Genomic DNA, 20,099 nt, shown 5'->3' with positions numbered 1-20,099 from the left:
CCTGGTCAGAGACTTCATCATTTCTTCACTACTGGACCCACTTAACTCATCTCATCTCCTCCACACAGCACTCACCCATCTGTACACTCGGAAGGGAAATTATGTTGAAATGATCTTCATTGACTACAGTTCAGCATTTAACATGATAATCCCTTCCACACTCATCACCAAGCTGGTGCACCTGGGATTCAGCTCATCTCTCTGTCAGGCAGACCACAGGCAGTAAGAATGGGGGTACATGTCTCAGCCACCATCACTCTCAGCTCTGGAGCCCCCCAGGGCTGTGTTTTGAGCCCCTGTACTCTCTGTAACTCCACCACCTTCATTAAGTTTGCTGATGACACTGTGGTGGTGGGCCTGATCTCTGACAACAACGAGACGGCCTACCTGGAGGAGGTTGGAAATCTGGAGAACTGGTTCCATAGGAACAATCTCCACCTGAACGTCAGAACGACGAAGGAGTTGATAATGGTCTTTAGTACTTAAAGGAGAGGACCTACCAGACCCCTGTCATCAACAGGAGCCCAGTGGAGAGAGTGGACAGCTTCTGATACCTCGGTGTTCACATCACGCAGGACCTGTCATGGTCCTGTCACATCAACACCGTGGTGAAAAAGGTCCGGCAGCGTCCCTACCACCTTCAGACGCCTGAGTGACTTTAGACTGCCCTCCAAGGTGCTTAGGAACTTCTACTCCTGCACCATAGAGAGCCTCCTGATGGGAAACATCTCAGCTGAACGCATCATCTGTACCAAGCTCCCTGACCTTCAATCAATCTACAGGGGCCAAGGGACCAGGGCCAGGAAGATAGTGACCTCAGCCACCCCAACAATGAACTGTTCTCTCTGCTGCGATGAGGGAAGCGCTTCCTCTCCCTGAAGTCCAAACACAACACTACATAGGACAAATACACTCCTGCACTTTCAAACAACTTCTGGACTCAATATATGGAACATTTGCCTATCTTCACTTTACAACAGATATTTTACCAAAAATATTTTCCAACTCGTCATATATAATATAATTTATGTTTAGAACATAAATTTGTAATCTTTGTTTATATCTGCAAAATTTGCATATCTGTAATATTTGAATATTTGTAATTTTTTGTAATATTGAGGTCAACAGCAGTACCACAAGCATTTTACTGCATATCATACCATGTATGACTGTGTACGTGACAAATAAAATTTTAATTTCAATTCATAATGATGAAAGTGAAGCAAGTGACTGGTGTAATGACCCATTAAAATAAAGTTAATGCAGAATGGAATTATTTACAGGTAAATACAAATACAGCTTTAGAGAGGCTGTATGTTAGTGCTCGATATTAGGGGGTGGTGCTTCATGTACGGGGTGAGACAAAATTTATAGAAAGAACATGATGTAATGTAATAGATTGTTATAATTCATGAGAATGATTATCTATAAATATGATATGAAATTTTAATGCCTGAGTATTAAAATGTGTAAGGAATTAACCATAATGGCAGTTTATGTACATTGTTAAAGTTATGTACAAAGTTACATATCATGCTTGGGCAGTGAATATCTAAATGATGTTATAATGATGATATAATTTGACTGTTGGGTTGTGGAACACCTGACGTCTGCAGAAGTTTTTCATTTCTTATAAAATGTATAGTGTACAGGTCTTATGTGTCCGGTATCACAAAAGGCCTAAATTGCTGGTAGGTTTGCAGGCAGGCGTTTTAGAGACACCTGGAGAGACCCCAGATGCTGTCTGTGCGTGTGTTTGCACGTGTGTGTGTGTGTGTGTGTGTGTGTGTGTGTGTGGAGTGGAGAGGCTAAGACGGACCTTCCCCACAGGGGTTTACAGACCTGGCGCAGGCTTTCTCTCCCCTGCCTCCCCAACAAGCAACAAAATGCACTGGTGTCACACAGCAGCTGGCATTTAGCAGACATGCTGTGCACCCATTTACATAAAGTCTGATTTTTTAATCTATTTTCGGCTCACCTATATACTTCCTCTTTCTGTATTTGAACAGAGAGTGTGCGTCGTTCTCACATGCACCATTCACCACCGTTGCTCTAAAGAAAGCTGATTTGGGCTGTGACTGGCTCACCTTTTGACCAAACACCTGTTTACAGCTGCAGAGAGCCTGAAGCAATCTCACATCAATTCGCTCTCGGTAATCTCTGCGACCGCTATGTTCAGACGTGTTTTGTATAAAAGGCTAACTGAGGTCCTGTGGCAGAAGCAGAGTAAATGTTTCTCCTGTTCCCATGGCGGCATGAGCCTGTGTGGCTCTGAGTGGCTACGGCTCAAGGTCAGACGTCCATTACGCCGCAAAATGACTTCGGAGGGAATGCTGCCCCACCAGACCTCACCAGCATCATGTGAGAAATGTTTAGGTCAAGGTGGTACGAATCCTAGACCAGTACGGTGTTGAATGGTTTTATTAGCCATTCTATATCATTACATCTAAGAACATCTAAGAATCTTTGCAATTGTGATGTTAGGATTTAGTTTTACGAGGACCAATTCATAGTTCTTCCTGATAAATTTATCAGTATTATAGAGAACAGTCTAACAGCCTAATGGAATGTTCTGATGTTTCAATGCATACCGTGTTGTTTATTTTATTCCTTTACATTTTAAGGCTGAAAATCACTGGGACGGATTTGGTAATTCACGCAAATCTATTCTAAAGCTATTATAATACCACAGCACTTACTAGCAAAATCTAATATTACAGCTGCTGTTATTTATGTCCCTCCTTTTAACTTGTCCAAATGTTAGGGAATTCTATCTTGGATCTTGTTGTCACTAGGAATTCGGCCAAAAAAAATGGTATTTTTTCCATAAACAGTCCAGAGTTGGTTTAAATTTGGCTGAGGTCCCATGCTATCAGAATTTATCCTCCACAGCTGGATTTCTGGTTTGATTTGTTGTTTTGTTTTCTTCATACTGTAAGGCCACCAAAGACAATGCCCGCTGCGACAGAGCATTTGTCAAGCAGCCTTGCGAGCTCCAGATCTCTGGTATGACCTCATCTGGACATGTCCAGGGAAAGGGAGGGGAACGTGCCGCTGGACCTGTTTCCGGACAGCTTCTGTTTGTTTCTGTTTGACCCTCAGGGCACCTCTGAGCTGCAGTGGTAGCTTCAAAGTTGAGCAAACATTATTGTTTAATGGAAGACGCAGGACTGTGGTGTTACAGTTTCATCACATTGGAAAAGAGCATTCAGTCCAGCATTCATTTCTACAATGTCTGCCTTTTGGTGGGTGTGGTTTGCCCTCACATGCTAAAATAGGCTTCTCCACAGGGTTATACTGAAAAGTGTTCACTAGCGTCACTAAACTGATGTGACAGGATGTGGGAACGGCTAAGTCCTTGGAGAGTGTAATGTAATCCATTACGGTCCTTCCAGGCCTGACAAGTGATGTTTCTAATTTTAATGCAACTCCAACTGCATAGTTCATAGTTTTTGGTGTTTCTGATCATAGTTTGTTTGTTCACTGTGTAAGTACAGTTTACATTTCATGGACTGGCCAAGTGGCTGTGGTTTTCTTAGGTGTAAGTAAATCGTGACTCTTTGCAGGTATCTGATTGTTACACGTTCTCTTGTCAAATTGAGATGGATGATGCGTTTCTCTTATCTACTTTCTCGTTTCCTTATCGGGAATGTAAGGCGAGCGGCAGGAATTTAATGTGCCTCATTGAAATGCATTGTGTGACTCAGATATTGAACAGGGTTTCGGACAGGCCCTTAGTCTACAAAGCATATGTAGCTGCAGTCAACCTCAAATTCCATGACCCAGTTTAGTTGGAAAGTGATATTTCTCTTACCCATTCAAAATTCCAAATGAATATCACCATATAAACATACATATTGAGTAGAGGTGTATTGGACGATTCGATTACATCATGTTGATATTGCTTGGTGATTCACTTGTGGCGGTATAAAAATTGTCATTAAAATGTAGTGCCGGTAGTGACTGTGGTGGCCTGATCTTAGTACAGCGGTTTCATGATGGCTTTTTTTCTCACACCACGGTCATTTGTTGAACTTTGAACTTTGACCGCTATGACGTATTTTCGCAAGGCCAATAGAATCTAAGCGGGCGTGTGTACTTTCTGCCACTTGAGAAACACACACACAAAGCAGCAATGGAGAAAAGGCTGATCTTTCTCTCAGTGTTCAGTGATCTACAACACGACATTATCATCTTTGCGCGTGTTTGTTCTGTTCTGTTTGTTCTGAAAGGGGCTTTAGATTTTCTCCAACAAGCAGAAAAGCGGTCTGTGTTCTGTCCACACTCACCTGACGCCACCGACGACTGAACCAGGTGCTTTTCTGGAGTTAGTGGCGTCAGGTGAGCGCGGACTGAACACAGACCATTTTTTCTACTCATTGTAGCAAATCAAAGTGTCCACACAAGTATACAAGATCTTAACGCTTGTATTTTAAAACATCATGTGACCGTGTAGAAAAAATATGGGATGCATTGTGATGCATTGTTCACACCTCTAATACTGAGTGCCCTAAGCCTGGGGCTTATTCATTAGTGTGAGGTCAAAGGCATTCTCGTGATTTATGTAAACCGATGAAACGAGAAGAAACACGTGATTCATGGGATTTATTGACTGTTGTGGGTTTAAATAATGCAAATCAGGGAAGTAGCATGCTTGAGAGCTGTCAGTAATCAGTCTCCTCTTTTGTCTTCTTATACATGCAGCTAACTATCTCAATGAATAAAGATTTCCACCACTATGATGGATTTCTGTGAACTGAGTGCCTTTATAGGCCTTCACAAAACAAATGTCCAGCATGGAGCTGCACTCTGAATCCCTTTGTTTTTTATTGGAGCCACTGCAGACTCCACAGTCAGAGTAGAATACTGTTGAACTTTGACCTCTGCACTTTGCATTAACGCACAAACATTAACTCTCAAACCAAGATGGAGGGGAGATTCATTATTGCAGTGATTATAAGTTGTGATATGTCAACTGTATCATTTTTCTACTATGGCTGGGCAAAAATTAATTGACTACTATAGCAATATATAAATTCTAATTTAAATGTCTGAATAAAAAAAACATTAAATTCTTAACATTTCAATAAATTATTATTGCTTAAACTCAATTATATAATGAAATTCAAGTAATATTAAAATGATGTCAATGGTAGAATTCATTAAAAAAGAAAAAAGGTTAATTAAAATGATCAGCAGCCAGCAGTCCATCACGGTGTCTCTTCTGAACCACTGTATTTTGACAGTGAACATTTCTTGTTGTTGCTTTTATAGAAATATCATGGAATCTATAGACCTACTTTTCAGTTTGTTTACTGAAATAATGAGGAAGTGGACTCATAATCGGAAGGTTGTGGGTTCAAATCTCAAAGTGTTCAGGTGCCACCGAGGTCCGTTTGAGCAACACACCATCCCCACACACTGTTCCCCAGGTGCTTTTCATGGCTGCTAACTGCTCACCAAGGGTGATGGGTTAAATTCAGAGGACACTGTACGCTGTATGTTGAGCTGCATAATACTTTCTCTTCACTATAGTTATAAATGTGATGGAATGGAGGGGTTAGTAATGACATTAACTACATCTAGTTTTTGATCCATGCAAACAACTGGTTCTTTGTTATTTTATATATTTATATAAAACCTACGAACACCTTTGATCTTATAGAAGGGAACAAGCCACATGTTAGCGCATAGCAAGTTGGTTAGCGCAAGTTTGAAAAATGTGCCCTTAGAGTAGGGCTGCAAGATTGTAGCCAAAATGTCGTTATTTTTATTGCATTTTCTATTTGAAACAAACAGCAAGTGAACAAGGCTTTCATATTTTTGGCAATAAAATCCAGCCCATTAACATTTTCTGGCTTAAGAGGTAACTGAAGGCAGGTCACCATGAAAAGACTTAAGTTTTTATATATTTAATATGAAAGCTGAACATCCATTTACCTGCTTATTTATAGACAGGGCAGGTCCATACACAGAGGCATTTTGCATAGATTTGCATAGATGGGAACACAGATGCTCTGGTCTGTAACATGAATAACATTATTTGTCAAACATCTTGTATGATTTTATCATCATACAAGATGAATTGATATGCACTGATTCTTTGTTTGCTTGTTACCATAGCTGTATGTGGCGCAAGTCCAGCATTTTTGCTGTCAGAGAAGCATGATTGAATGATGCCGTCAAATATGATGGTGGTATTGACACATGCTAAGAGGCTGAATGAGACATCTAATGTTTATATCGATGATGTATATATCTATTAGGGTTGGCAACTTTTTCAACCCCAAACTTTCTTGCAGGTGCACGCGCACGTCTGACACTGTCACAATCTGAGGTTGCAGCTCAGTCTACACTTTTGTTTGCCCCTGGTGGTTGGTTATTTAAATGTAAATATTATCTTAATTAATTGATTAGTTGTGCAGCCCTACCTTAGAGTTACATATTCTCAGTGCTGTAAATGTCCTGATTTGGCTTTGTGAGCTAACAGTACTGTCCCACTAATCCACTATCGGTGCCTCATGTCTAGTCACATCTGACACCTACCACAACATTTTATTAATATCCCTTTTATTCATATAACTTATATGCCTTAATGTGTGACCATTTTACAGATATTACAGATTAGTGCAATCAAGTGGCAGCTGCTACAGTGGCAGCCAGACTTAAATACTACATTTACTGATTTAAATACTACAACTACATAGTATTAAGTCACTTGATTTAAATACTACAACTACGAGTTGTTGTGATGACATTGGGTGTAGATTGGGCTCCCAGATGTCATGAATGAGAATATCAAATGTCCACCTTGGCATTTTCATCAGGATATGGTTTTGTTTCTGTCATGTTCCTAAGTCTAGGGGTCTCAGAAACGCGACAAGGGCGTGGAGAGGAGGAGGTCCACTGTTACACATGCAACCAAACAAACCATACAAACAGTGCTTTTATTCACAGTGTGCTAACAGGTTCAATAAGACAGCAGACTCAGGACAGCTAACCAACATCAAAACAGCCTGGATGGTCCAGCAGGGATAACTCAAACACACACACACACACACAAGTTAACAAAACAGGCTCATAAAGCTAACAGGCTAACACAGGCTAACAAAAAAGGGATCTATCACACAAAGCAATAAGACACACGAATGAGATCCCCAACAGAGCTCCTTGCGGAACTTCTTGCAGATCTCCGTGGACCCTGGGGACCTCCCGAAAGCATAAGGGCCTAGCAGACCCTGGGGACCTCCCGAACACCATCTGAAGTCTCTTCATATAGGTGGTGGTGACCAATGGCAGATGGTAGGTGGAGCTGGAAGGCTTCAACTCCTCCCCTGAAGTCAACCTAAAAGAGACAGGACGCAAAAACACAGCCAGACACAGAACACGTGGGAGCATAAGTCCAGGGACGTAACAGTTTCCCAGTTGCATGATGGACCTAGGGAGTTAATCAATGCATTCATTGTCATTGTTAGTACATGTATTGTCTCTTCAATACAGTTCAGTATATCCATGTGGCTACAGCTGAACAATTTTAACAATGAAAGCATGAGATTTTTTGGTAACTCTCTAGTAATTGCTGTTTGTAGCTGTAATAAGTTGCCAAGGCAGGATGTTGAGGGGGCTTCACAGTACCCACCGTAGTTTGGTAAAAGCAGGTGTGCACACGTGTCCGCCCGCTGTCTCGCTGGGTTCCTGAGTTCCCGGCGTCACTTCTGACCTGCACGCCCGTGCGTGCTATTTTGAAGTTCATTCCAAGCTGAATATTATCAGCAGGCCCAGGTCTTTCCTGTTCCTGTTGGTCACCACAATGTGAAGGAAGCTCCCTGCAAGGAGGCGGAAAAGGAAAGCTGCCCGTTTCACAATAGGTTCAGTCAACAGCTTACTTACTAATTAGAAGTGAATGTGGCTTTTAAGCAGAACAAAATGTTCTATCTTACCAGTATACTACTTTTTAAAATGCACTATGAATTATAATCTATATTAGAACTGACAGTAATTCTATACAATGTTAGTTCTATTAAAATTCCTTTAAGCCATGCAATAGACAATAATTATTCTACATTTGGTTTGGTTTTATTTGTTTAGCTTTTTTCTTCTTCCTCTAAAAAAAGGGTCATTGTCTTACAGCTTTAGAAGGCCTGAAACTATGAGCTGAGATTTGTGGCAGTAGAAACTGAATTTGAACTGAATATATTTGAATCTAAATTGCACAAACTAAATATGAATTGTTCAAACTGCATCTGAATGTATTCGTTTGAATATGATATCAATTGCATTTCATTCATTTTTCCTACATCCATAAAATGTAACGCAAATTCACTGTCATGTTGTCGGGGGTGAACAGATGGACATACACACACGGCATACAACAAACAGGGGTTTATTACACTGAACAGGATTACACAGCAATACACAGACATGTGTTACATGTGTTAAGGATGTGACGAGGACAAGGCACAAAAGGCGAACAATTATACAGACTAGAGCAGTTGCACACAATTAGGGAAATAGTAAATACAAACACAACAAGTTTCCCACTCCACATTCAGCACCCGGTCCTAGCCGAGACTCCTGGCACGTATTCCCAGCTTGCCAAACCCCTTTAGCACCACGGGCGTGGTGTCGATCATCCACAGTCTGCCCCTCTCTCGTCCTACCCAAACAAGCCGCTTCTCCTCACCTTCACACACCGCCAGCTTGGGAGCGTAGTGCAGGCATCCTGGACCGCCCGGCGAACATGTTAGCGCGTCAGGACCATACTGGACATGAGGCCATACCTTGGCTGGGCAACAGGCGGTGCCTCCTGGTGAGTCAAGAAGCCAAGAAGTCAGTCATCGGTGTCCATGGAATTGTCGGGTCCTTCTGTCGTGGCACCGGGGTGAACAGTTGGACACACTCGCACGGCATACAACAACCGGGGGTTTATTATACATTACAGGAGCATGCAGCAATACACAACATACATGTTAAGGACCCGACGAAGACAAGGCACAAATGTTAAACATTTATAAAGGCATAGAGCAGCTGCACATAATCAGGGAAATAGGAAACACAAGAACAACGAAAATCCTGCCCAAAGCACCCCCTCCGGAGTCAGCCCATGACAGCAACGCACAGTCTGTGTCCTTGAGAAAAAGCAATGGAGCGTTTACGACAGCTGTGCAGGTCGCGGTAAAGTGGAACTTCCTATGGAAGTGTGCCACCGGTGTAACAGATCAACTGGTGACTTGCACTGGATGACTGTCAAATAACGCAAAACAATTGTTTGTGTACTTTTTTTATTTTGGTCTGAACAATTCAAATTCTGTTTGTGCAATTCAAATTCAAATATATTCAATTCAAATTCAGTTCTTACTGGCACAAGTATTAGCCTATGTGAAACCCTCAAAGAGACAGTGGCTTGGACCCTGATCCAGATAAATATGATCTGTGTCAGCCAACCCTGATAACATGTAGTTTAAAAGTCTGAGACTTTGTTTTTAGAGTTATTACTGTCACAACCTGTCATTTTACCATGTTCTACTCAGAAAGTTTGCAGTGTGGTTCACACTTGTTCCTCGCATTAGCTAATTTTCAGCTTTTATGATGGCCAGGTACCTGTCTTAGCATGTTTACCCACAAGTCCACATAATATCACTCTGACAGAACCAAATGAAATCCTAAATTGTCGTTACAGCTTCAATTAACCTTGGACCAGCAGACCCTGGAGCCATGCTGAGAACTCTGTTATCAGCCCTCTGTATAAACGAGTTTCGAGACAGATCCAGCATGATGTGGGGGGGGGTCGTCACCCTGCAATTAAACTAATGACTTATAAATATTTCTCCACTCAAGGAGCAAAATGAAGCTGGGGAGAGAGAGAGAGAGAGAGAGAGAGGGCTTTTTTTTCCCGAGGATGATAGTGCTCACCACTCTCCACCTCATATCCTCCGTCTCCTGTAATTACGCTTCCACTGGAGCGGGGAGAGGGGGCTTCAGTCCTTATCAGCGCATGAGCCCTCTTTTTGCGGGCATGCTTGATGGATGCTGGCTGCCTCCACGCCGTGCTCACTTTATCTCCTGTGAGAAACAGAGCCCTGCTCTCTGCAGCATTCTGCCACCTACTGCAGTGGTAATAGAGTGATTCCTTCCTGCGGAAGTGACTTCAGAAACAGCCATCCGCCTGTGATCTGTTGTCCACCCGGCCCTATCACAAACACATTGATCTTTTTCGCATTTTTGTTCTGTTCCACATCTCGGCGAGATAAGTTGCTTATGATTTTCTCTCTGTGTAGTAATCTGTTCATCGATGAGTACATGAATCCAGGATTCGCTTTCATTTCTTTTTTAAATGGTTGACGACATTGGAGAGGAAAAGACAAACCACCCCACCCTACCCATAAACCACAAATGCCATCAAAGACTCGACAACTTTATCTGAGTAGTCCTGAAGGGATGATAACAGGCCAATCTGCAGATTTCCTGTAATTAGGGTCATTAGCATGACGTTTGCAGCTGTGTGACTTACATAGCCGTTGTGACAGTCCTTGGCTTCCCGTTCCTCCGAATTATCCTGCAAGTGGAATCTTAATGTCACCACAACTTCAACAAAAGCTCACCTGGTTTTCTTTTACATGAAGATTAAGATGTGATTTAGACTGATGGTCTGGGATTCTGATAAAATTCTCCTATAGGTGGCACCAGATGGAGGTTTTACGTCTGAGGGTAGGGACAATTGATGGATGATTAAAAAAAGTAAATGAGGATGAATATTTCAGAAGCTGGTGAGATGTAGGTAACATGGCAGGTACAGGTCTTTCTGCCCTTTTCTTTTATGAATTATTCAAATCTGATTCAACTACAGGTGTGACTGGATTAATATATTAATTTCGGTGGTGAATAAAGAGCCTCTTGGACCATTATATGACAAATTATTGCGAAGGTACATGTAGTATCAGATGGTTTCTGTATCACTCTTTCACTCTCCCAAGGCACCAGTTTATTATCATATATTGCCTGCTGGACATGTTCTGAAGAAATAGCATAGGTAGAAATAGAAACTTATTTTAAACCCTTAATTTATTCACAACATATAAATATAATTTTATTATTATATCAATAATAGTGTCATTTAGTTTGAATGCCATGCCTTATATATTACACAATGAAAACTATAAGAGATAGTTATATTTCAGTCTGTGACATCAAGCCTATCATATTTTGATATAGTTTTGTTTTCTCTTTTTTTTGTTCTTTAATTGAATGCATATCCAGAAATAGACCCATCATGTAGTGACTGGATTTACACTTTCTAAAAATGGCTTCAGGTAATGAAGGTACTACGCAGTTTAGGGATCGGCTAGGAATGAAAATTCTGTACTATGCCAATGCAAGTGACTTAATGTTTCTCGTCTTGTTATAGCAAAGAACACAATTCCTTCTGAATCAACTAAACACTTCCAAAGCAAGTCTTGTTTCTCTTCAGATGGTTAAAAACATTTTATGGCATTTATCAGGCTCTCTTCTCCAGAATAACTTACAATCAGTAGTGACATGGACAGTCCCCCTTGAGCCACTCAAGGTGAAGTGTCTTGCTCATGGACACAATGGTAGTTAGTACGGTTTGAACCTGTGACTGCGGTCTCATGGTTTTTAGGTGAGTGTCTAACCCACTAGGTAAATTTAATTAAGAGTAGAAACTTATATATACATGTTTGTTAGTTTCACAGGAGGGTGGTCAGGCTTCTCAGGGCATCATTTGTGGGTCATTAGAGCTGAAGGATAATGAAGTTGGAGGGCTAATGACAATGTGGGTGTGATGGTGTAGGGATTGGCTATAGAAAAGTGGGAAACACACAAATGATGATGGCTTTTCTCATTAGAGCCCCAACTTTACCAGAGCAATCAATCACATTAATTTAGTCGAAAAAGAACAGCACGCTAAGAGCATCGCACGCTGTGTCCATGACACACGACAACCATTAGCTGTCCATCAGTTGACTTTTTGTCATTATTTCAGCATGTCTTCCCAGCTTGAGTGACAATTTCTACTTCTGTCTTATAGCACAATGCGAACAAGAATTCTGTACCATTTCTTTTTATCTCTGCATATGAATAGGCATATTATTGAAAGCTCACATGCCTGCTGCAGTAGGGCGAAGTGTGCACAGAGTGTAAATTGTCTGAGGAAAGCGACATTAACGGCTGCTAAGACCCTTGTGGGAAGAGGCTATGTGAGGAGGAGACCAGATTAAAAAGGCAAGAGAGTTTCTGGCTGATGTTGACACAGGTTCCCCTGCTGCGCATCAGATGCGGGCTTATTTCCTAAATTGGGCAGCTGACGGTCAAACCGTGGATGCAAGGAGACTTCAGATAATACAGCTAGTGTGTCTTCAGTGTGTTCATTGGGGATTTTAATAATGGGTTTTATATATGTATGCTATACAAACGTATTTATGCATATGTACCCACTATTACAGCTGAAAAGGAATATTTTTATTTATGCATACAAATATATTCGTGCTGCCCCCATGAGGAGACAGATGTTCATTGCACGCAACTAGAGTAAGATGCACTCATGTTTAATTTTGCCTTGTTGGCTTGTTGAACCTGCATGATCCAAACTGGATATGCAAGTTTGAATGGATTTATGGATACGGAAGGCTTATATTGTGCTGATTTTGTTAAGTCAGATTTTGTCCATTCAACTGATGTACCATAAGTTATCATGTTCACAATTTTTATATTGAGATTAGAGGCTTATGAGCCAACAAGGTGAGACAAGGTCAGACAACGCCGAATTTCCCTTGCTCACTGACCCTTACTACCCCACCCCTTTATCCGTCACACATCCCCAGAGCACAGATGGAGGCGGGCTGAAGAAGGATTAACTTCAGCCTAGACAGCAAATGTTACATGGCCTACTTGTTTAAGATAACTCATCTTCTTTTCTCTCTTAATCAGCCTGTAAATATTGAAGCAGCATGTATTATATTTACTCTATATTTTTTTGCATAAGTCCCTAAAGTCCATGATTGGTTCCTGTGTTCAGTAAAGCAGTTTATTGCAGGAAAGTCACATTTTTCCCAATAACATCTTTCTCCAGTGGATGCGCAGCTGACGCTCCAGATGCCCCAGAAGTCTGTCGAGGTCATCCAAGGCCAGATGGTTGTTCTCCAGGCTTGGTACACATCAAGTGCAAACAAAAACAACAATGTCATTTGGAACCTTGTAGAAAACAGCTCCTTCAAACAGGTAAGAGTGTTTAGAAAGGCTTGTGTTCCCCTGCCATTCCTTTCATGTAATGGTGTCTTCACTGTTCATTTCAACTGTGACTTTTCTGTGTTACGCTGAAGGTGATCTCTTTCATGGGTGGAACCACAATTTTGGGTGATTCCCAGCTGAAGAATCGAGTGGGCTTCATGCATGCCATGCCGTCCTCCAACCTGTCCATCTACATCAACAATACGCAGGAGCCCGACTCGGGACGCTATGCCTGTCAGGTCTTCATCAATGGAGAAAGTTCCAGTGATAGCCTCATCCTCACTGTCAAAGGTAACCTGCATGTGAATATGCAAATAAAATCACGCTTACACATTGATGTATATATTAACATGCATCTGATAGACAGACATGGTTGATTCATGCCTAAAGCTGTGCATACACTCTGCAATTTTGGCCCAATTTGAGATGATTTTTCACTCATGCGGTAATTCCTGGACTCTGGCCAAATCTCAGCTTGATCATGTGTAGTGTGTCATATAGTCACCCCTCCCGAGCAGGTCCGAACCACCAATCTGATGATCCTGTTTGAAAACCTGTTTGAAAAAATGCACACGAATGTGCATTATAAATGCAGAGCCACAAGTCGACTTGAACCTGAGTGGGTTTGTCCTCGTTGCACACGTGCGAACACAGAACTGAAGTACAAACCTGGCCAAATAGCATGTGTTTTGGAAGCAGCACGTGGAGGCTAGGCTCGTAGAGCTGTGCCAACAACACACACACGCCTTTTTGACGCAGCCTTGCCAACTTATCATGTCCGTACAGTGTACATTTACCATCCATAAATCTTAACATTTTCAGTGCATGCCATTTAGTTTTACGGTTTGAGCTGAGTATTTACCAAATGACTAAAAAGAATACAGTGTATGTACATCTTAAGGTCAAAGTTTCACAAATCAATAGATCTACATATTACTGTGACATTAAAGTTGAATGTGATATTGTCACGTGTGTCTGAAAATCACAACGGACAACATAATAAAAAAGGAAATATAACAAGCTCCACACACACACCGATCATAAAAGTCATGGTTCTGTTTTTGTCTCCAGTCCCTCCCTCGGTGCCAGTGTGCAGCCTCATTGGGAAACCAGTGCTGAACGGGAGTGTAACACTCAGCTGCAATTCTCAGTCTGGAAAGCCCCCTCCTCTTTACAGTTGGGCGAAAGTGAGCCCAGACACCAATGTGTTTTTTGCGCCTCATATGAGTAAGTAGCAACTGGCTGTTATATTCCAGTACCTACATGTAGCATATAACAGTTTTGCATGTCTGTGTGGTAACTGACAATATCAAAATAACAACAAAAATAGTGCTGGTATTTTAATTAAACTGTTGTACATATATTTTTTCTCCTCTCAGATGTGAATACCGGAACTTTGAAGCTCGCCAATCTCACCAGCAGGATGTCCGGGAAGTATGTGTGCAATGCCTCCAACACAGCTGGCACAGAGTCTTGCTACATCAACCTAGAAGTCATCACTGGTGTGTAGAGCTTTATTTGTGTCTTCCGTGTGTGTGTGTGTGTGTGTGTGTGTGTGTGTGTGTGTGTGTGTTGTAGTCCAATGCCATGAATGTAAAATGTCATGTAACATTGTTACAGTGCATCCCACTGTTACACTGTGTTAAGGCTCCTCTGCGTTTGCACAGGTCTTTTTGGATATTGTTGCTCTTGCACGGTCTGAAAAGCCAGAATATCTCCGTCCAATCACACTTTAATCTCCGTGCATGTCTTTCTCTGTTGCAACATTCCCAGATGTTAACACACAGGAGCATGCATTGAGTAGTAAAGATATCCTGAACAGACACATGAAAAGGTGTTCAAGGCATACACTTTAATGATGTGTGTTTTTTTTTTTTTGCCATGCAGCTACCAATGCAGGGGTGATTGCTGGGGCCACAGTTGCTGCTGTGATCGGGTTAATCCTCATCATCCTAATAATCATATTCTTGTGGACAAGGAAGAAAGACACAGAAGATGACCTGGCCAATGAAATCAAGTGAGAATCGTTGCTTTATAATGTGCTGCATGTAGACTAAGATTTGAGTTAAAAATGAACCTGGTTTGTTCATTTCAACAGGGAAGATGCTCAGGCACCCAAGCGTGTGTCATGGGCAAAGAGTGGCAGCGGATCTGACATTGTCTCCAAAAACGGCACACTGTCATCAGTTCACACAAGCCCCCATGTTAGGGACGGTCACCATAACAATCTCTATGTGCACCGTCCTGGTTCTGACACTGCCTCCATAGTCACAGCCACTGGCAGCACCGCAGGCTACCGGCCCCGCCCTCTAGCCGACACTACCCCAGAGCGCACTTTACCAGGCTACAACACCAGCTCCACCCTGCCCCACTCCTCCATACGGCCGCCCACTGCAAACGGCGCATCCCAGCAAAGAACAGACCATGCTCAGCCGCAGACACCGCGGCCACCCCCTCTTCCCACCGGCATAACAGCCGCTAACATATCCCGCATGGGAGGAGTTCCCATCATGGTGCCTGCTCAAAACCAGGCTGGCTCACTGGTCTAGAGCCCACACTGAGCTGGTCTTGAACTGGTCTGTTGCCAATGAGTTCCAGCATATTATACTGTCAAAAAAATTATTCTGTTTTGCTTTGAACAAACACCAGTTCAGAGAATGTGTTACCTGACGGGGGTTTATTTTCTTATTGCTTTCATATGCTTTATTTCTTATTTGTTCATTGTAAAATTTAAGCAAACTCTCCAAAGATCCAAATTGTTTTATACTGTTTTTTTAAAGGTTTCCATCTGCCCTTAAAAATTGGCATATGTCTTATGGCTCATTTATGTATTTATCTAGTGGCATAGCTTCTGTGTAATATTGCCTCACAGATTTAAACACAGGTTAACAGATTGTGAAGGGCTCGTCTACTGTCTTTGTAGCCTTTGTTTTATGTAAGTCATAGTTCTACATTCTGAATGCCTTTGCTTTGTGAAACATAACTCTCATTTCAAAAATAAAAGTATATTTAGTGCAATTATATGTCGTGCAGTAGGAGATTCAGTACTGGTAAATAATACCTTCAAGTAGTTACCAGACATAATAAAACAGTGGTAAACTTTCAGTAGCATATAGTGATGAGAGAGAAAGAAGAAATCAGGCAGAATCTTACACACAATTAATCTATTTTATTCTAGACTAGTTATACAGGATTTTATTCTTATGTATAGTATTGTTAAAACTGGTTGAAAACTGGTTCCTGTAGCCAAAAGACACTTTACAGTACTTTACTTTTTCATTTGTTCACTATATTTCCAACGCTGTTTCTCAACTTTAAGTCACCTTTTGCTTGAGTGAAACTTCTGAATTCAGGCTACTGTTGGACATTTGGTACATTTGAGGCCAATCAGGACCAACAGTGTTTGAGTATATGCCAAAAACAATTCTCCACTGGAATATGCTGGCATTGTTTTTTTTGTTTGTTTTTTTGTTTTTTTTTTTATTTAAAATGCTGTCATTAATGCCTTTTTGCCTTTTGCTTAGTAGTAATAATTAGAAATTTGAAAAGACCATTCTATTTATTATATCATATCAATGTATTGTTTTGGCAATGCAACAGTAGATTAATTCTTTAGAAAGTGGAATTTATGAAAGGGTTGAGTGTCTGTTAGTTATTTGTCTTTAGAAGACCATATTTGAGCATAGGAAATGTGTGAATCAGTGTTTAAGTTAAATGTACTTTATTATGTACAAAACTGCTGTTTTTTTCTCACTTATGTTCAAAATGCAGTGTTAAAAGGATTCTTCAATTTGTATGTATATAGTTGCACATTTTTATTCATATGTAACTTAAAGGAAAAATTGCTGGAATTATCAGTACCATTTCATGAAATACTTTTTTTTTTCATTTGGCCAAGCCAAAGTAGATGTTAAATGTAAATGCCTACGAAATTACCATTTTGTAATTGCAGCTCATCCTTCAATATGTGGGGTATTGAAGGATGAGCTGTAATGTAGCCTTTATGAGTCCCTAAAATTTACAATGTTTAATCTGATGAGTCTTCTTAACTGTTTTAACAACTGATCCACACTCATTAATCCACACTGACCTTTCAAAGATAGAAGTGAACGCCATTAAAGTAGCCGAGTGGGTAAAACACTCGCCTATGAACCAGAAGACTACAAAGGCCCTGTAACTACTGATTGCAAGTCACACTAGATAAGGATAAGTCTGAAAGTGAAAAGTGAAAGGGAATTGATTGTCATCATGTTGGTACGGTGCTTTGCTCAGTGGCACCTTGGCAGTTTGGGAATCAAACTTGTCCATTTCCTTGCCCGTTAGGCCACTACTGCCATAGTGAAAGTGAAGTGATTGTTATTGTGAAACACTGCACCAAAGCACACAGTGCACACAATGAAATGTGTCCTCTGCTTTTAACCATCACCGTTAGTGAGCAGTGGGAAGCCATGACAGGCTTCTGGGGGGTCAGTGTGCTTTGCTCAGTGGGACCTTGGCGGATGGGGATTCAAACTGGCAACCTTCTGATTACGGGGCCGCTTCCTTAACCACCAGGCCACCACTGCCCCGCCATTTTTTAAATATAAAAAATATTATAGGCCCTATTTAGGCCCTATTTTAGACCCTTATAGGCAATATTTTTAAAACATTGCACAATTTTCTAATGTCACAGCAAGTATGTCATCAGGATTTGTGTGTGTGTATATATACAGTACAGGCCAAAAGTTTGGACACCTTCTCATTCAATGGGTTTTCTTTATTTTCATGACCATTTGCATTTGTAGATTCTCACTGAAGGCATCAAAACTATGAATGAACACATGTGGAGTTATGTACTTAACAAAAAGTGGAGACCTGGTCTCCACAGTCACCGGACCTGAACCCAATCGAGAGGGTTTGGGGTGAGCTGGACCACAGAGTGAAGGCAAAGGGGCCAACAAGTGCTAAACACCTCTGGGAACTCCTTCAAGACTGTTGGAAAACCATTTCAGGTTACGACCTCTTGAAGTTCATTGAGAGAATGCCAAGAGTGTGCAAAGCAGTAATCAGAGCAAAGGGTGGCTATTTTGAAGGAACTAGAATATAAAACATGTTTTCAGTTATTTCACCTTTTTTTGTTAAGTACATAACTCCACATGTGTTCATTCATAGTTTTGATGCCTTCAGTGAGAATCTACCATGTAAATGGTCATGAAAATAAAGAAAACACATTGAATGAGAAAATGTGGCCAAACTTTTGTACTGTATTGCCACACACACACACACACACGCGCGGATAAGAAAAACACTGCTAGTTAACTGTATCTTGAATAGGAGTAGCTAACTTTTGACACCAAGAAAATTCACTTTAATTATGTTTTACAAGCAATTTAATAAAAATAGTAAAACTAGTGGAACATTCCAACATGCTACATCTGTGGCATGTCACAAAAATATCCACCCATGTAGATATTGTACTCCAAACCAGAAATGTGTTTAATACATTTAATAGAATGAGATAGTCAGATGGGTATTTGACTATTTTATTAAATCACACCATGTCAACGATAACTTTAGACATTGCAACTGTTATGATGCAATATTGTGCATTTTGCCAATTCCATTGCAAAATAGTCCGTTGCAGATGTGCAATGCAATGATAATAAAACATTGTTTCTTTCAATCCTGTTCAGAGTCTTTGCTGTTATAGACGACGAGATGATGACATTAACATCATTTCTGCACAATAACATTCCAGCCCTGGTGACATTCTCCCTCTAGTGGCCAGGCCGCCACAGCGCACTTTATATGTCTTTTTCCTAAAAGTGTTTTGTATTGTGTTCTTGTTACGTCGTGTTATGCTCGCTTATGGTGTACATGTACGTGCTAAATTGTTGCATCATTTCTTTACTCCAATTCATTCTACTGCATAGCATTAAAACTGTAACTCTCGCAACACGCGAACAGGCCTTCTCATGATTTATGTTACTTCGCAGCACCCAGGGTGTCCTATATTAAAAGCTGGTCAAACTGTCGAGCTGGAAATGCTGCATTCTCGTGTTGCGCTTTTCAGTGCGACCTCCAGGGGGCAGTAGAACACCACGCATGACCCAGCCGCAGGTCTGCTGAAATTTCCATTTGCTATATGTGTTTCCATATGTGTTATTTTGAATGCAATTAAGGAGGGGGGGGGGGGTACAAAAATGCTAGGACATCAAATATTTACACATGCTAAAAGAAATTAACAATTTATTAATCCTGTACATTTATGTTCTTTGCAAATTTATATTTAGTTTTTTGCTCAGACCTCAGTGGAATTTAGGTAGGATGCAGGTCCATGCCATATTTTTTTCTGTTTGACATGCTGTGGATTGAGGTCAGGAATCTCACTTGTCTATTCTAAAATAAGGAGCTTAATTTGTTTTGAGCTACTGTTCTTGATGATTTACTCATTTCATCTGGATATTTGTGTCTTAATACAAACTCTGACGAAAATGCTCAGCTATTTGTGATGCTTTCTTAAATTTTAACACTCACAGTTCAGCACGTACATTTTTCTGGTCAATTTTCTCTTAATCTTTATGAGAGTGCATTTATTGCAACGCCCCTTAAATGTAACGCTTACATTATGCAATTTCTGGTAAAAACTTATGTCAGAGCTACCTACAAAGAAAGCCATTAGACAACATGAAAATAAACGTTCATGAAAAAGAGCTCATTAAAACATGTACAATGTGACCTCTAGTGGCAGTTAAGTCATTGCCAAAAGAAATCGGCTGTTTAAAATCGATCGAAACAGTCACATTATCTACAATAATGATGGAGCAATGGCCAATTTGACATCTGAAAAAAAAAGATGATGAAAAATCTGGAAA

At 40.8% G+C, this 20,099-nt stretch overlaps 1 protein-coding gene across 1 annotated transcript in view; it reads left to right on the top strand.

Annotated features, from left to right (window-relative positions):
- The window catches only part of esama (endothelial cell adhesion molecule a), a 32,162-nt gene extending 14,456 nt beyond the window's left edge, over positions 1-17,706 (top strand). Inside the window, exons 2-7 of the mRNA XM_028983886.1 lie at positions 13,088-13,236; positions 13,338-13,536; positions 14,317-14,472; positions 14,625-14,747; positions 15,133-15,262; positions 15,344-17,706. Of these exons, the coding sequence (XP_028839719.1) occupies positions 13,088-13,236; positions 13,338-13,536; positions 14,317-14,472; positions 14,625-14,747; positions 15,133-15,262; positions 15,344-15,794 (1,208 nt within the window). The 3' untranslated portion in view covers positions 15,795-17,706. The remainder of the gene's footprint in view (positions 1-13,087; positions 13,237-13,337; positions 13,537-14,316; positions 14,473-14,624; positions 14,748-15,132; positions 15,263-15,343) is intronic.
- Positions 17,707-20,099: the final 2,393 nt, after the last annotated feature.

This window comes from Denticeps clupeoides, chromosome 6 (genome assembly GCF_900700375.1).
Source record: "Denticeps clupeoides chromosome 6, fDenClu1.1, whole genome shotgun sequence".
Lineage (NCBI taxonomy): Eukaryota > Metazoa > Chordata > Actinopteri > Clupeiformes > Denticipitidae > Denticeps > Denticeps clupeoides.
This window is presented reverse-complemented; position numbering and strand designations above follow the sequence as displayed.